This window comes from Sinocyclocheilus rhinocerous, unplaced genomic scaffold (assembly GCF_001515625.1).
Source record: "Sinocyclocheilus rhinocerous isolate Xijiao unplaced genomic scaffold, SAMN03320098_v1.1 scaffold4389, whole genome shotgun sequence".
Classification (NCBI taxonomy): domain Eukaryota; kingdom Metazoa; phylum Chordata; class Actinopteri; order Cypriniformes; family Cyprinidae; genus Sinocyclocheilus; species Sinocyclocheilus rhinocerous.
The window spans coordinates 152,706-171,507 of NW_015626367.1; the positions used below are offsets into that span (position 1 = coordinate 152,706).

The window sequence follows — 18,802 nt, forward strand, 5'->3', positions numbered from 1 at the left end:
ATATATATATATGTATGTATGTATATATATATAATATATACACAAAAATAATTGATACAATAAGACCAGGAATATGTATAATGCATTTAAGTACATAGGATCAGTTTTGATTTCATGTTGAATTTAAAGCAGTTTATGAGACGTCAGCTTTGTAGTCAAACCAACCAACCGTGAAATTCACATATACAAGTATGCTAACGCTGATGTATGCTGCATCTTGACTCTGTTCTCATATTCGGGTGCAATACAATTAGTTCATTCAGTTAAAAGGAGGATGCTGCTGGTGTAGACTGGTGTGTTAGTGTCTAAGCTTCAGGGGTTTGTTGTTAGGCTCACCCAAGTGAAGGGTGAAGCAAAGGGACCACGTGGGGGACGGGCTCTACTGGAAGCCTATGATCTGAGAGGGGAACACTTCACGCCCATTACTCAAAGGGTTAACAGCACAGCATAGCACACGTGTGTGTGACCTGACACACACACACACAAGAGGAAAGCGTGTGCATGAAGGTCAGAGCTCTTACCAAGGATTCATCCACAGGAGAAGTTGGAGAATGGGGGAAGATAATTGGAAAATTGGAAAAAAAAAAAAGATCAGAAACGATAAATAATAGATGTGCAATGCAAACCAAACACTTTAATTTCATGGACAATTACAACATTTGATTCTCACTTTTCCCCTCAAGGGCTCTGCTGCCCTCATCAGGTGCTGATATGAGAGACTACTATGAAATGAGTCTCATTTAAAAAAAAGAGAGAAAAAAATTGATATTACGAGTGTAGTCATAATTTTTATATTAATTTTCTAAAATGTTTACATAACCCCTGCAGAACCTATAATTATCTTTTTTTTTTTAGAGAGAGATCATAACATCTTTGTAAATTTTCATATTCCTTTTCTAAAATGTTCACACACCCCCTGCAGAATCTATGATTATTATTATCTTTTTTAGAGAGATCAAACCATTTTTCAGTCCAGAAGAAGTTACACAACACTTTTTTTGTAATTTTCCTTTTCCTTTTCGAAGATGTTTACATACCCCCTGCAGAATCTATAATTATTATCTTATTTTTTTTAACACCGACAAAACAGTATTTTGCATAAAAAAAAAGATAAAACAGCATAGTATTTGTGTTTAACTTCAGTATTTATTACTTTAAATACTACAAAATTTGTATAAATAGCATAAAATCCAATCACATTTTCTAAAGGTCTGCAATTACTTTGGAAATTAGGACGATTATTTTTCAGTACTTCATGTTCTATGAAAAATGTGTATATTGTGATATATATATTGCTATAAACCAGAATGAAGAACATTGTGATTGCTTATATTGCCCACCCAATTAATTGGTAACCTACATGTAAGTCCATAGACAAAACATGCAGGCTACTGGATAATGTTCACTAACAGTAGCAAGGGCTACATAAACATATGCTGCATTAGCAAACAATCTCTCAGTTCCTGTTTCTGTTCACTTCAGGCCATTTCCACTTTCCTACTTTGAAAATGTGGCAGTAACATAATCAGGTCCTCTACGGATTTCCCCATATGAAGTTGAAGTGAGCAGAAAACTCTCTGCAAGCACTTACCGCTGATGTTGAGGTCGTAGTCTCCAGCCGTGATGACGTTGGCGGGCGATCCTTCAGGTGGCTGGCAGACAGAAACCGCCTGGCTGAGGAGTCTGTGCAGCTCTGGGCTCTGTGGAGGCCGTGTGTTGATCCCAGTCACGCTGATCCGGAGGCCCTTCACCACAACCACCTGGTTATTGGGATCACGCAGGTGACCTACAGTACGGCCAAAAAAAAGAAAAGGAAAATTAGCAGGTTGAACTGGCTTGTGTCAAATTCGTAATAGTGCTGCTAATTCTTCATGTAGCTGAAGCGTTATTTTTTCCTAAGCGACTTACAGGGTCCAGAACGCAAGGCTGGTTCCACCTGGACCACAAGTCCTTTATCAAAAAATGTATATTAATTTAATTTCTTTAAACAAAGGAACTGAGCAAAAGTTTGAGGTCTGCAAGATTTTGTAAAATGTTTTTGAAAGAAGTCTCTTATGCTCATCAAGGCTGGCTGCATTTATTTGATCAAACAATTCAGTCAAAATAAAAATATTTTGAAATATTATTCCAATTTCAAGTAAAAGTTTTCTATTAATATATTGTAAAATGTAATTTATTCCTGTAATGGCAAAGCTGAATTTTCAGCATCATTAATCCAGTCTTCAGTGTCACATGATCCTTCAGAAATCATCATAACAGTTTATTTAGTCACTTTTTATTAATTTAATTCATCCTTGCTGAATAAAATTATTCCAAAAGAATCTTACTGTCCCCAAACTTTTGAACAGGAATCACAATCACAAGGAAAATAATTAGTCTTTTCCCCCATTTCTGCCACTTGTTAATTCTTATGGACATTGACAGAAATTGTGTTATTTTAATAAATCATTATTAAAATGTTTCATCTTTGGGATTTTATAATTGAGATATAATACAATGTTTTGATTATTAATATTGCTAATTCTTTTTTAAATGATATTTAATGAGATCAGCACAATACACATTCTTTTAATTAATTATTTGCAATTCGTTCTCTTGTGGACAGCCCTCCAACAGAGTATTTAGGATTTATTAATTCTATCTTTTACAATCTATTATGACTTCCAACTTGAAAATCTGTCAAGGCTGAGGAAAAGCCGAACACAGCTGGGTTTCCTGACCACCTCTGGACCCCATCTGAAACCTCCTCACCCAACCTTCCTTTGCAATATGCATGGCAGGAACACCCAACTCAAACATGTTGCCACCCCTCTACCGAACACTTTCCCATAATGCACCTGTGTGTTTTCACTCCACAATTCACATGATAAGCACAACATGAATAATAAAGATGAGACTTTGCTCCTCTGCTGCCAAGGCATTCCTGAATAAATCCAATCACATCACTGAGGGACAAACACACACACACACATAAAGAGTGCACTCTCTTCATTTGGGTCAACTTAACTGTGTTTCCAGGATTTCTACGAATCCATAACACACTGCAACAAATAATATGAGAAGGCTATGTCTATTGTGCTACAACAAAATGTGTGCCATGTTTTCCCACAATTGCATGATTTCTGAATGACCAATGTTGTTGATAAATGGGGTATAGTCTGTGAATGCAGCTCAGAAAGGGATTTACAGCAAATGAAGGAACAAAAACTGAAAACAAATTAAATATGAAACAGTGAACAAAATCCATTTCAGTTGTTCCATAGTAAAATGGAACACGGTTAGCATTTTAAATGCTTATAATTGGTTAATCATTTTTTGTAAAACCAACTAACTTTGTCCACCTATTTTGTTTCTAAACCCTGGGCTAATATATTTATATATAATATTTCTTGTAAGAGTGAGTGCCATTTTTAATGAACCAATTAAAATGGCATCTGTTGTCTAATGTAAACTACTGTTCGATTTTGTTTTTAAAGTTTATAAATTAATACTTTTATTCAGCAGACACAATAAATTGATCAAGTGACAGCAAAAAAGTGGAAAAGTTTACACAAATATACTAAAGGGGTCATATGATGTTGCTAAAAAGAACATTATTTTGTACACAGCGCCTTCACGACATAGCGGCGGCGGCATCAACAATACTACAGTGAGAATAAAAGTGAAGCCTTCTTTCTTTGCGTGAACATTTGGGCGGCGTTATGCAAATCTTCCCACATCGTGACGTAGACATGTGGGGGCGTGTAACGAAAAAGGGCCGTTTTAGGTAGGCGTGATTGACTCTTAACTTTTATAAAGAATATCTCTTTGGATTTGAGACTTTAGTCTTTGCAACTTTACAGATCTTCTTTATGCACCAAGAGCTTGCAACACTCCAAAGAGAAAGGAAAAATTGAAATCGCATCATATGACCCCTTTAAGCAGTTTCCACAAATATATTAAGCAACTGTTTTCAACATTGATCATAATAAGAAATGTAAATTAGGCACCAAATCAGCATGTTAGAATGATTTCTGAAGGATCATGTGACACTGAAGACTGAATAATAAAGGCCAAAAAATAAATAAATCTTAAAAACAGCCCCCAAAAAGCCCTTTAATAAACCCCCTAACTTTTGATCGAAAGTGTATCTGGGTTGTTCACTGACTACTGTGTCACTGTAAACAACGGCAGTCTTCATAAATTGAGCCAGATGATCTGATTGCCTGCCTCTTTAGGATTATCCCATATCCTTTACTAGATATAGGCTGGTGATTAACAGCACAGGCCTCTAGCGCCGCCAGTCCAGTGGTAATCTAACCCTCACCAATAGAGGCATCTGATCTGTGCTGTGTCTGTCTGAGGCTCTGGTCAATAAATGGTCAGGTGAGTGGAAACCAGATCAGATTTCACAAACGGAGAGATCAAATTCAGATGAATCTAGGTTGAAACCCTTCCTATCATATGAAACGGGCCAGAGGGCCTTACACTATCAAGGGTCTACAAAGCTCTGTGGCTCCAAAACTTATTGAGGAAGTAGCCCTAGTGCATAAATCGCAAAGAGACCGCTAAAGCCCGGGCCCCTCTGCGCACAAGGCCCCATGTTCCTTAACGCATACAGCATTTGCTGACCACTAGAACCCCGAGACACTTGGTTCACATGGCATGAGATGACCACTAGGGCCCCCAGGTTTCTTTGTGCATTGAGCATGTGCTGACCACTAGGGCCCCTCAGAATGCAGTGCAAAAAGGGCCCAGAAAACTATATTTAAACTAATAACTACCTATCTAGACAGCACTTTTGGGCGTGTAACTCAAAATCTAGTGAGCTGTCTGTCTAAAAAGCATTTTTGGGCGTGTGTCTGAAAACCTAATGAGCTGCCTACCTAGACATCATTTTACGTGTGCTTCAAATCTTAGTAAGCTGGCTTGCTAGGGAGTATTTTTGGGAAAGTCTCTTAAAACCTATACTATAAAAGTCTACCTAGACTATATTTTTCGCGTCTGAACGTTTTAATGGCACCTAGACAGTTTTGGTCAATGTCTCTAGGCAGACAGCTCACTAGGTTTTGAGACACAGCCCGTGTTTATGTGTAAGGGAGCTGTCTAACAACCGTATTGTCTAGTGATCATCAGTTGGGATGAGTGATCAACGGCTGTCTCAGCTGGCCTCTTACCCTCGGACGTCAGGCGGCAGAAAGGCCGCAGCAGCTCGGGGAAACTCAGGTTGTTTTTGCGGGTCACTCTCTCCGCATCCTCGCTGCACAGGACAGCCACCATCGGCACGAACGAGTCCTGGATGAACTCCTGCACTAACTGCACGCACTGAGCCATGAGCGCCCGCCTCGACTGTTCTTCACCGAGCTCAAAGGATCTGCTGTTGAGTTGAAAACAAACAACTCCTTTACTGACAGCCGACGGCAGACATGTTGAAATCTACTGCTGCCTGCTGATCGATTTTGCCCAAGAAGCTTAGCGACGGTCAGGTGACTTTACTTCCGCAATGACATAAAAGCTCTGCGTCTATCATAATAAAAGCCCTGCTGCCCGTAAATAACTTTTTACTTTCGATACTAAAGATGGACAAAGACAGACTGACAGACAGGCATGCTGTGAACATATATAAACGATGATGTTACATTTAATGGATTATATATTTAATCGATTATATAGATGAAACCAAAAGTTACAGTTCTGTCAATATTAAAAATGACTATTATTCTAAGACGAGGGATTGATTGATATCACATTGGATAAAACTGTCTATTAAATGGCACAATTAAAATTACATGTATAATCCAAGTATATTGATATGCCAATAAAGCTCACTTCTCCTAATCAGTTCAGTCTGTTGCTTTCACACAAAAATGTTCATTAATTTTAGATAGACTTAGAATTGCATAAAAATCTTTTAAGTATAGAGGTCATTTTTGCCACTGTCCCCGAGTCACATCACTCAAGATTTGTTTACAAAATTAGTACCTCTCAGGTTAAACCGGTTCTATATTTACCATCATGAAAAGAAAACAGCTGAAGCAAACAGAATATACTCCCTCTTTATGGTCATAAGGAAGTTGGACTGTATTTAATCTGTGCAACCTGAGAGTGAAGATATCAGAAGAGACTAGACTGCCAGTAGACAGACTAGACAGCAGACGATATGGACATGTCCGCTTCAGAGGAAGAGTGTCCTGTATGCAGGGAAAACATACAGAATCCTTCTCAACCATCTCCATGCTGTGGAAAAGTGTAAGTGTGGTTTATGTTTGATATAGATGGTTGATTTTGGTGACTTCATGTGGACACTTTACAAACAAACAAATGTGTGGATCAAACTTGTAGGTCTGTGAGGCATTTGCATAATTTAACATATGCTAATGTATAGTTTACAATTTTATAAAGTAATGCCTAAAATATATATTTGTAAAATATATTTGATAAGTGATTATAAATCAAATTCATTCAATAAATCAAATTTTCTCTAAAAAGTGCTTTTGTAGTTGGAAACAGCTTTATGGTGGACATTTATGTTATTTGCTTTTTTTTGTTTTGTTTTCATCTACTACATATACATGTGCAGTCTCTCCTTGTCCACAAGGACATATCATTTCTGATAAATAACCTGAGCATTTACTGGCAGCAAAAAGCGAAAGTATTTCTAAAGGGAAATTCCATCACATGATGGGTTGACCGACATTGCCAGCCTTGCCAGCCAATCTGTTATCTTCTTGTTGATGGTAGTTGATTATTTTACTGTCTCACCTAGACACTTTGTCTCTCTCTGTACTTGCAGAATTTGCCAGCGATGCCTCAGTCAATCTTTTCGATATAGGCTTCATTGTCCACACTGCAGAAGCTCAGTAAACAACCGTGATTCTGCGAATAATCCACTGGTAGTAAGTAAATACCCTGCTAAAGTATATAATAAATATCAGTTTCTCTGTGAGTGGAGGTCGTCAAGGACTGCATGCTTATGAATAATTTTGTTTCAGCCTCCTGGTAGGAGGAGGCATCTGCGCCAAATCCTGCCAGGGGATATTCAAACATCTAATTCAAGAAGACCTGTTGGCGCAAACATACACAAGTAAGTATCAGGCAAATTTCATTATTTAGTGCCTTTTTCTGTCAAATGCTAAAGAATTTATCATTTCTTTTAAACCAACAGTCTCCTCGGCCAACTTCGAGATTCACTGGCACAACAGGCAGACATTGCCGCTCAAGCCAGTCCACCCAATCAGGCTGCCCTGCCACCCGCCTCACAAAATCAAGCCCCTTTCCCTTTAATTTCCTCTGCACGGCCCGTTCCTACGCCACGGACACGAGCTCAACCTGCAAATTTAATTGCTGCCCCACAGCCTGCACCCATTAATGCTGCTCCGAGTGGTTTTATTCAAGTCCCACCTGCCCCAGCTCCACTGCTGCTAAACCCCGCCCCGTCCCAGGAAAATTTACAGGCTGAGCTGGATGACTGGTAAGTCCCAGCAAGATAGTAATTATTTTATTGACACTATGGTTTGGATAACTCATATTTTGTTTCATTCACAGGCCATGGCAAACGGAGATCAATGTAATGGAGATGAATCAACCTCAAGGGTGAGGACATCAAACACGCTACACTGCCTGTGAGCAGCATGTGGAAAACCCATTCTAATTAACATGTTTGGTTATTCCAGTAATTCAACAAATCTTAACCTTATGAGACACAGTGACAGGGGTTTTCAATCTTTTAGATGCCACGGATGGCCAAATAGTATCATCCTTATGTAAGGGACTCCCATAAAATTTAAAAGGCAGCTATATATCAGCTATATATTTTCATATATAAAGATCCAATCCAAATACCTATATAGGCCTACATGTTAATTTTAATCATGTTTATTATTTATTTATTTTACAATCAATTTTGATTATTTATTTTAATATGTATTTTTATTATTTATATATTTCAGTATTAATTTATTTATTTTAATCCTATTTTTATTATTTATTTATTTCTACATTTCTTACACTGTTTTTTTTCCTTTCTATAATTTACCCCCGTTGCGTTACCCTGGAAACCCCTCTTCTACATGACTGTACTTGGAAAACAGCTTGGAAAAACTCTTACTGTGCATAAAGTGTATCTGATTTTTCTTGTCCACAAACTTTTGTCCAAACTTTAGTGTACATTCCCATGACATAATGCACCATTTACACAATCCTAAAATTGGGTTATTTCAGAATTACATGTATTTATTTATTTTGGCTTATCATTTTAGAAAGATCATCAATCAGATCATTATTAAAAATAAAGTATTGGCATCTATGGTTCCATGAAGAAGCTTTAACATTCAATTGCACAAAAGATTCCTTCAGATTATTTTGGGAACGCAAAACGATTAGCTAAAAACACTCAAAAATACAGTCTTTGACGTACTTATTTTCCTGATTTTTTTCTTTTCAGTTTAACTGTGAGGACTTTTGCCTGTCCGTACTGCCAGGATGATGGACTGGATGAACTCGATCTACTTGATCACTGCAATGAACATCATGCCAATGACAGCAAACGTGTGGTCAGTCACCATTCATGTGTATAGATCATGTGGAGTAAAGGCCCGTTCACACCAAGCACGATAACTATAAAGATAACGATAAAGATATAATTCTAAAAATCGTTCTCAATATTAAATAATAGCAGAGTTCACACCACAACTATAACGATAACGATACAGAGGAACAATATCGTTGTGATCTCTTTCAAAACGATTTTTTCCCAGCTGATGAACGATAAAACACTGACAGCCAATCAGAATCCATCCTGCTGTAACGAGCTCAAGAATTTAAAGCGGCAGACGAGCGTGCGCTTAAGGCCCGTTCACACCAAACACGATAACTATAAAGATAACGATAAAGATATAGTTCTAAAAATCGTTCTCAATATTAAAGAATAGCATAGTTCACACCACAACTATAACGATAAAGGCCCGTTCACACCAAGCACGACAACTATAAAGATAACGATAAAGATATAGTTCTAAAAATCGTTCTCAATATTAAAGAATAGCATAGTTCACACCACAACTATAACGATAAAGGCCCGTTCACACCAAGCACGATAACTATAAAGATAACGATAAAGATATAGTTCTAAAAATCGTTCTCAATATTAAAGAATAGCATAGTTCACACCACAACTATAACGATAAAGGCCCGTTCACACCAAGCACGATATCTATAAAGATAACGATAAAGATATAGTTCTAAAAATCGTTCTCAATATTAAAGAATAGCATAGTTCACACCACAACTATAACGATACAGAGGAACGATATCGTTGATCACTTTCAAAATGATTTTTTTTTCCAGCTGATGAACGATAAAACACTGACAGCTAATCAGAATCCATCCTGCTGTAACGAGCTCAAGAATTTAAAGCGGCAGACGCATGTGCGCTTAGAATAAACAGACGATATCGTTCGCTGGTGTGGACGCTAATATCGTTATCTTTATAGTTATCTTTATAGTTATCGTTCTTGGTGTGAACGGGGCTTAATTCTAATATCCAATCATGTGCTGAATTAAACTTACAGCACATTCATTTGAAACATTAATTAGTTCCTTTAAATTATATTTAAAGCTGAAGTGAGTAATTATTATACCTTTAGCGTCACCAAACTGAATTTATAAACTGTTTCGACAATTTTTAAACTTGATTACACAACACTCCCCCATCTATTATTGGTCTAAATAAACAGATTGACCCACCACAAACTCAAACTATTGGTTGAACCAATGTTGCAAAGTCAGGCTGGTTTTGATAGCTCTTAAAGTCACAGTGCTATACTTTTCAGGGGGAATCAACCTATAAATGGCTTAATTATATTTTAACATCCCCAAATTACACACTTCAGATTTGAATGACTCAATATTGCTGACTGCTATAGTATCAGAAGCTGAGAAACGCTCAAGATTTTTGTGTGCCCTCTGGCGCCCCTCTAGGTGTGTCCAGTGTGTGTGCAGATGCCCCATGGTGATCCACAGTACTACAGCCGCAACTTCATTGGCCACCTCAACCTGCGCCACTGCTACTACCTGGATGATATGACTGTAAGTCAGTCATGTACATGAACACTAATCAAAGAACTATAATAAATCATAATAAATGTATATTCACACACACACACACGTCGATGTTTAACTGTAATCCTTTATTTCTCTGATCCACAGAATCTCAACCAGACTGATGAGCTGAACATTCAGTGTGCAATTCTAGCATCATATAAGAAAAATATTTAGGCCTCATTTTCAGAAACATGACAACACAGTCAACATCATATAAAACTACTTAGGAAGAAGATTCTGAATCACAAGGACATAAACAACTGAGAAATCAATAAAATATATGGTATATCGAAGATGTGATACAAGAAGGAAATTAAAGAATTTACCAGTGTTATGTGAAATATAATATGTGGTTGGAATTTTTTTGATTTAAATGCTTTTAAAGCAACAGAAAATGATTATGTGATTAAGAGGTATTTTAAGAGGTAATGTATTGTCATATTCTATCTGATGCATCTCAGGTTGATCATGGCTTTAAAATTACTAAACAAATGATTTATCTGCTAAAAACATTTTGCACAATTTAGCTCTTCTTGCACTTTCTTTTCAGATACAAGATTTATGTAACATACATTTACTTTTGTGATATTGTTTGTGGGATTTACTTAGTGGGAAAACGTATTAATGAATTATTCAAGTGACACCAGGCTCAGTTAATATATTTATGCTGCATCCCAATGTAAAAAAAAAAAAAAAGTGTATTAAAAGTTTTAATACAATATTCTACTGTGAAAAAATATCATTTTCCATCACAGACTGCAGAAAATGTTTGCAATTAAAGAAATAGGTCACCCAAAAAATGAAAATTTGCTGAAAATTTACTCACCCTCAGGCCAAAATAGAGGAGTTTTTTTCTTCATCAGAACAGGTCCTCTGCAGTGAATGGGTGCTGAATCCAATGGATCCTCTGCAGTGAATGGGTGCCGTCAGAATGAGAGTCCAAACAGCTGATAAAAAAAACACAATAGTCAACACAACTGCTGTACATCAATTAAACTTTTGTACGAAAAGTTGTGTGTTTGTAAGAAAAAAAATCCATCAAGACATTTTTAACTTCAAACCATCACTTCTGGTTAAAAACATGTACTCGATCCATATCATTGCTTTCAAGCACCGTTTACAGATTACAAGCGACAACAGTCCAAAAAAGTTCTAAACAAATATTATTTACATTTTATCAGCTGTTTGGACTCTCATTCCGATTCACTGCAGAGGATCCATTGGTGAGCAAGTGATGTAATGCTAAATTTCTCCAAATCTGTTTTGATGAAGAAACAAACTCGTTTACATCTTGGATGGCTTGAGGGGGATTAAATCTTTAGCAGATTTTCATTTTGGGTGAACTGTTCCTTTAAACTAGCTTCTACCTCTTAGCCAAATCATCATAAATAAATAATTTTATAATGTCTAATAATATCACATTGACCATTAGTGTAATAAATCATATACCATCAGGTACAGGCTCTTATCATTGCAGACTAAGCTCTTTTGTTCTATAAATCGGTTAATACACAATGCACTGATATTCTGAAGAGAACAGCTCAGAGTGAAGTCGTCTCATGGCGTCTCTTCATACATTACTGATTCTGTGTGTATGTGCCACAGCCCTGTGTTTGGTAAGTGTAGAATTCAGATGTCATAGAAACAACAATTTTGTGCTCATGTGTTGATAATATTGTGCTAAACAAAAGCAAATGATCATATTTTAGAGCAAAACTAACACAGCTGTTGTTATATTAAAATGCAATGACCTTTTCAAGACTGAATGAGTTTTATGATGAAATAGTTTGTGGTTATTTTATGATAGCAGGTAATACAATATCAAAGCTTGCACTGTAATAGTTTGTTGATGTAAATGGGCACCTTTGACACTTATCTCTCAAAAGTTTTCTTTCAAAGCCAACATCTTCACTCACAGGTGAGTCATAACAATCACATAATTTCATTAATATGACGATGTATTCAAAAATCACAACTGTTTTTAATGATTTTATATGCTCTGAATTATTATTATTATTGTTTTTTTGTAGGCAATACAGAGATTGATGTGGATAATGGAAAAGACCAGGATATATTTGATATAAATGAAGGTTTGTGGAAACATTAATATAATGTCTTAAAGGAGACATATTATGCCCCTTTTTACAATATGTAATATAAGTCTCTGGTGTCCCCAGAATGTGTCTGTGAAGTTTCAGCTCAAAATAGAATAGAATAGAACATTATTGCTACAAATAAAACTTCAAGTGAAATAAGAGAACTTCACAATCGTGTTTCCATTTATGCACCATTGTCTGTTTGTATATGACTTTGATTTATTTTGTACAATAAAGAGACTGTATACTGCAAGACAGCTCAAGTAGGAAAATACTTTTCTGCACTAGCATTAAGAAAGCTATTGCTGATTGAACAAAGCATCATGTCTCAAAGAAGTAGTACATGCAGTTATGTATAACCATAAGCTCTTCTCTTCTGCACAATGGTAACAATAGAAATCTCAATGTAACAGAAACTCTTTAAAATGTAAAACATAACTGAACATTAAACATTAATAGAGGTTTCCCTTTACTCAAAAACACATAAAGTAGCACTTAATTTCAATATTTATTCTCCATATCCAGCCATATGCAAAGCATGCTGGGAACTAAAAATCACGCCAAAATAAAACTGCTAAATTTAGCTAATTCTCTTAAAACAACAGTTAGCACAAACTTTCGTCATGGCATTAGAGCTGGTACACCGTTGTCGCTTGCGAAATCAAAATGATCAAAATGATGTGGAAACTTACAGATTAAGGGGCGGTAATATTATAATGAGATCCCTTTGCCACGTCACCAAGGGAGCGAAATCAGACGCGCTCGTTTTCTCAGACGCTTGCAGAAAAAGGCTTACCAAAACAAAGTTACTGGGTTAATCTTTTTCACGTTTCCTTGGTTGGTAGATGCACCGGGGACCTGATTATAGCACTTAAAACCTGGAAAAGTCAGATTTTCATGATATGTCACCTTTAAAATTCAGTAATTTAGTTCTGTAATGTCAAAGCTGGATTTTCAGCAAGCATTACTTTAGAACCCTTCAGAAATCATTCTAAAACACTGAAATATTTCTTATTAATGTGAAAAAGAGTTGAGCTGCTTAATATTTTTAATATTTATTCAGAATTCTTTGATGGATAGAAAGTTCAAAAGAACAATTTATTTGAATTAGAAAATTACTTTTGATCAATTTATGCATCCTTGATATATAAAAGTTCATGCTTTTACTAGAAGATATAGACCCTGACCAAAAAAAAAAAAACCTACCTAATTTACTTTAAATATTTAACAAATTACATATTAGGCACAGTATGACCAGCTAGTATTTTCTAGTTGACACAAATAAGTAGATTGATATAATATATATACATTTCAAGTGGTGTTAGATAAACACAGTGCGTGGACCAGAACTAACTGCTGTATTAGTCTATCACTAGTTGGAATCTCACACCTTTTTTTATCCCACAGGTTTATTTCCTGAGATAAAGCACATTCATGTTCAACCACCACTTTCAGTCCTGCTGAGAACACACAGAGCTGCTGAAGAACAAAGCTCTCCAGCACTGCCGTAACTGTTGTTGCCTTCAAAGGTCTATCACATTTTCCCTTCCACCGTTCACTTTTGTGCTACTATACTCTTGTGAAAAAAATCAATAGGCCTCCATGTTCTTTTGACTGATGATGGCTATTTGAAGCAGGTGCTTCAACGCCAGGCGATCAATCGCACAGCAGTGCCGAGGCAAGTCCTCTCCACTCCAGCTCTGCCTTTTACAGCTCCTTCCTTCATAAATGACTAAGAATGAAAGTTTCTCAGGCAAACATTAGTATTACACAACAAATGTAAATAGATTTGTCACTGCATGAAACCACAATAGCAGCCTTAAGATTAGTCAAAACAAACAACACACTTTTATAACTCAACCCTAAGACACATGCAAAATCTAAACTCTGTGGGTACAAGATGTACAAAGTGGGGACTGAAAGCGTTTGTCTGCATTTTATGTGGGTATCTGAGGACGACTGAGAGGAGGAGACAGAGGAGGGTGGGGGTGAGCCTGTAGACAAGCAAACATCCTGTGTGTTAGAAATAGCCCTGAGTGGAGATAATGCACTTTGACAGGGAGGAGACTCAGGAAAAGGGCAGGAGCAGATTTGTCATACCAGAGCTAAATTTCATCGTCTCTGTGGAATTCCACCGGGGACCTGATTATAGCACTTAAAACCTGGAAAAGTCAGATTTTCATGATATGTCACCTTTAAATCTGTTACATAATTTCTATAACACTTTTGCATTAACTACTGTCTTGTTCAACAGAGGCAGGACTTCACCTGGTGGAAGGAGACATTCTGATGCAGGAGGTTAGTGTTTTCATTGAGCATATTTTTTATGCCACTTTCCACAAATAGGGTACAAAATAGGGCCTGAATCTCCAGGCCTGATAAGTAATAAAATATTTTTTTAGGACATTCTTAACCTTCAGAAAATGAAACATTAACCTCAGCAGGTCAAACTAATGTTTAAGTACAATTAAATACAGTACATTTTCAAGCACTAAACATGACAAACATCAAAATTTATTTATAAAATAAAATATAAAATAGTAACAGATGCAACTTACAGGCTTGCAAATCAAGTATCAGGGTTGTATAAATTGAGCTAAATCCATGTTTGGTTTATGTTTAACAGGGAGAAGGCAGAAACACTATTCTGGGTGAAAAGTATCGCTGGCCAACAACTGTGCCGTACATCCTAGACAGCAGCCGTGGTCTGTGAATATATAATAATTGATTCAATTCAGTTGAATTTATGCCTTGACCTGTATCTGATATTCAAATTCTAACTTAATATATGCTCCAAATTGCTCACTCACTGTACTTCTCTCTCTCTCTCTCTCTTTAAATAGAAATCAATGCCAAAGGTGTGATGTTGAAAGCATTTGAGCAATACAGACTCAAGACCTGTATTGACTTCAAACCCTGGGGTGGAGAGCCAAACTACATTTTCGTATTTAAATTCAGCGGGTAAGAAAACAACAACATTTATGTTAATGGATGTAACATACTGTGCTGGCTCTTTTTTTATTTTCAAACAAAACTTACCAAATCATTTTTTAAATCTTATATTAATCATTTAAATTTATTAAATTATGTTTTAGTTTAATAATAGCATGTTAGACCTTTTCAGGCATGTGCAAACATTGGGACTTTTATTGCATTGACTGTATCCGAGGGTGTTTATTTCTGCTAAAGGTGAAATTCATGGTGATAAAAAGGTGATGTTTTTCTGTTCCATCAGATGTTACTCAAAGGTGGGGAATCGACAGATGGGGAAACAAGAGTTGTCAATTGGTGCAAACTGTGACCGTTTAGGAACAGTGGAGCATGAGTTTCTGCATGCGCTGGGTTTCTGCCACGAGCAGTCCAGGTCTGACAGAGATGACTACGTCATCATTCTTCTCACTCACCATGTCCTAAACATTTTTCATAATTCTTTCAGCTACAGCCTCAACTTTTCAGGACTCTTGCCACTTTGAGGAGCCAAATATCTGTGGCATGATCCAGGGTGATGGGGGAAATGCCAAGTGGGCTCATGTACAAACGGTAGAGGGCGGTCTACAGACAGACTACACCAATCTGGGTAAATGTCAAGGTATGAACACCCCTAACCACAAAAGCAGGATTCAACCTAGTTTTGCATTCTTTTAACCTGAAAATTGCCATTTTTGAGCCACATTATTGCTACAAATAAAACTTCAAGTGAAATAAGAGAACTTCACAATCGTGTTTCCATTTATGCACCATTGTCTGTTTGTATATGACTTTGATTTATTTTGTACAATAAAGAGACTGTATACTGCAAGACAGCTCAAGTAGGAAAATACTTTTCTGCACTAGCATTAAGAAAGCTATTGCTGATTGAACAAAGCATCATGTCTCAAAGATGAATATGGGTAGTATAAATGAAATTCGGACGTACTACATCCACTTTCGTCACTGTCGCTTCAAATCCATTCACTGATCTTCTCCCGTGGCCCCATGGGATAGTAAAGTGCTCATCAGAGTTTTACTGTGAATTCAGACACACTACTCTTTTCACATACTGTTTTTCGTCTACTATATAGTAGGGAAGTATTCGGACACAGGGATTGAGTCACATCAAGCAGGAGTGTCGTGTGTGAAATATTGAACTTTTTCACATAGCAAATATTTTAGCAAAATGTATGTCAACTGCAAAAGAAAAAAAACTGCTACAGTGTTTTCATTATTTTACAAAAGAGGAAACAAAATATATAGAGAGAAATGCCAAACTTCTAGTCTGGGCGATATGAAGATATTATCGTATATCGACCGATGTCTCGTAAGTATCACGATGTCGATGTCAACAGTCAGGTAACAGACGATTATAGACACTATCGGAAAAAAAATGACAAATGATAAACCTAGTAAGTTGCAAAAAAATATTTTACATAGCCCCATAGTCACCATACAGGTCTTTTTGCATGCAAGAATTAAATAATTTATTAGGAGGGTTGACACCATTGACACTCCATCTACAATCTAATTCCGAGTATGGGTAACCATACTTGGCCACACGTCACGTCACGTCACATCACTTCATCTCAATTAGGAGTGTCAATGGTCCACTTGAGAGATAGGTGGCGGTAATGCACTTATAAGTCAAGAAGAAGACGACGCATCAGGCGGCGGCTGTTGAACGCGCTCAGGACAGTTCGGACATTGCGGTGAAAATCAGAGGTAAAAAACGATATAAATACTGTTCAGTTTCTTGCACAGACCGATCGTTTCGTGTCTTTACACATCAATGTATCGTCACGAGCCGCAGGGTTTAATTTGGTTTTGTTTGTGTATGTTTTTTTGACTCTCAAAGCCGTGATTCCCATCCACTTGATTTATATGACTGACAGACTGCAACGGTTTCACTTAAAAATCTTCGTTTGTGTTCTACTGAAGAAACAAAGTCACCTACATCTTGGATGCCCTGGGGGTAAGCAGATAAACATCACATTTTCATTATTGGGTGAACTGTCCCTTTAAAGGAATAATTCACCTATTAATATGGAACTCAAAATTAATATTTTACAGAATAGTAATGAGAATGGCATTAGTGAGTAATTCGTGAGTAAATGATGACAGAATTTAAATTTTTTCCATGAACTGTTCCTTTAAATACCATACATCAAATTTTAATTTTTGGGTGAACTATCGCTTTAAATATTGTGAAAATGCATCATCGCAGTCTGCATCATACCAAGTTAGGCCAAAGACTCTCTTAAATGGGACTGTCACATGGAAGACTATTGTTATATCACCACTGTGTAAAAAGTTGAATAATTTATGGTCCATAATCCTGCATTGATAACTCTTTTATGATATTATGGTGGCACTTTGGTCTTCATGATAAACACATTTTACGGATACTATAAGGACATTTCTTTGACCTTCTCTAGACATTTCTTGTCAAGGATTGCTATATGACATGAAAAATGGTATTTAAACTCCATTATAAGGTCCAAAGAGAAAGCGAGAAGACTGGCTTAAGAATGAGCTTTATTGCCAGGTATGTTTACACATACTTTTTCAAACATCCCACCTATTATCTACCTATTAATGGCCTATTATCTAATAAAAGTTCATACTTCTACAGGGGTTGGGTTCTTCATGCATTTCAGTACAGCCACAGGTACCCAAGGTGACACAGCTTACCTGGAAAGTCGCCTCTTTTACCCCAAAAGACACTCCCAATGCCTGCAGTTCTATCACTACAACAGTGGTGGCGCTGATGATCAGTTAAACATCTGGGTGCTTGAATACACTGCTGAAAACCCCAAAGGAGCCCTGAGACTCATTCAGAAGAATCCAGACATCCAACACCGCATGAACAACATTAGGATGATCACTACAGATCCAGCCAAGACCTGGACTGACTGTAAGACACAAACAAAGAGTAGGGGAGGCATTTTTACTTACATTTTTAATTAGATACTTGGTTACGGATTATTTTGAGATAAAATGTGTTTAATAAATAGTATATTTTCTCTTTGCGCAGCGATGGGTAATGTTGAGTATTTCTGGGACGACCCACGAAAAGTAGGCAGTCTAGTCACTGACACAGATGGCAGTTCATACTACCGGGGGCCGGGTTCCGGTACCAGCAGTTACATCACACATGATCATCTGAAGAGTCGAAGCTTCAAAGGAGACAATGTCATCTTCCTCCTCCCCTGGAAGGTTTGTGAGCAGCAAGTTTTTATTCCATACCAGTAAAATTCTTATGAAATATGACGAGTTTTAACTTCTTCAATAGATGGGACTGGACTCGTGGAGACTCAGACCAGAGAGTCTTGGAGACCGGAAATCAGAGATCGATGACGCCATTGGAAGCTCTACTACAGCAACAGTGGCTAAAAGTGTCTTTGTGGCGGCTGCCATGTTCCTGGGTCTTGCTGTTCCATTATTAAATATAAATGCATGTACAGTAACTCCCATTAAACTGAACTTTCTCTTACAGAACCCCAAAATGTCCATTTAAAAAGACAGTAGACAAAAAGATCCCCATGACATCATGTAGGATACATCATGAAGCCTCAATGGAGGGAAAAAAAAAATCTTTACGGAATTTGCCAGATTGTGTCTTCATTACTGAGCTGGATCTACTGAATGATAAC

General features: G+C 36.9%; 2 protein-coding genes and 1 pseudogene across 6 annotated transcripts in view; 2 read left to right on the plus strand and 1 right to left on the minus strand.

The window, feature by feature from the left end:
• trappc8 (trafficking protein particle complex subunit 8) overlaps positions 1–5,450 on the minus strand; it is a 57,769-nt gene extending 52,319 nt beyond the window's left edge. For 3 of the 5 annotated variants that reach the window (XM_016517494.1, XM_016517477.1, XM_016517467.1), the window contains exons 1-2: positions 5,157–5,450; positions 1,592–1,786 (exon numbers count right to left, since the gene is read on the minus strand). In XM_016517494.1, coding sequence (XP_016372980.1) covers positions 1,592–1,786; positions 5,157–5,313 — 352 coding nt within the window. In that variant the 5' untranslated portion in view covers positions 5,314–5,450. Of the gene's footprint in view, positions 1–521; positions 764–1,591; positions 1,787–5,156 lie in introns of those variants that run through there. The other 2 variants (XM_016517486.1, XM_016517501.1) reach the window with 2 other exon arrangements.
• A 689-nt stretch (positions 5,451–6,139) lies between these two features.
• LOC107712364 (uncharacterized) lies at positions 6,140–10,428 on the plus strand. Its single transcript, XM_016517593.1, has 8 exons — positions 6,140–6,228; positions 6,773–6,875; positions 6,972–7,063; positions 7,145–7,450; positions 7,525–7,572; positions 8,423–8,531; positions 9,958–10,065; positions 10,186–10,428. The coding sequence occupies exons 1-8, from the start codon at positions 6,140–6,142 to the stop codon at positions 10,252–10,254; spliced, it is 924 nt and encodes a 307-aa protein (XP_016373079.1). The 3' UTR covers positions 10,255–10,428.
• A 1,211-nt stretch (positions 10,429–11,639) lies between these two features.
• Positions 11,640–18,666, plus strand: LOC107712374 (meprin A subunit beta-like; annotated as a pseudogene).
• The last annotated feature ends 136 nt before the right edge of the window (positions 18,667–18,802 follow it).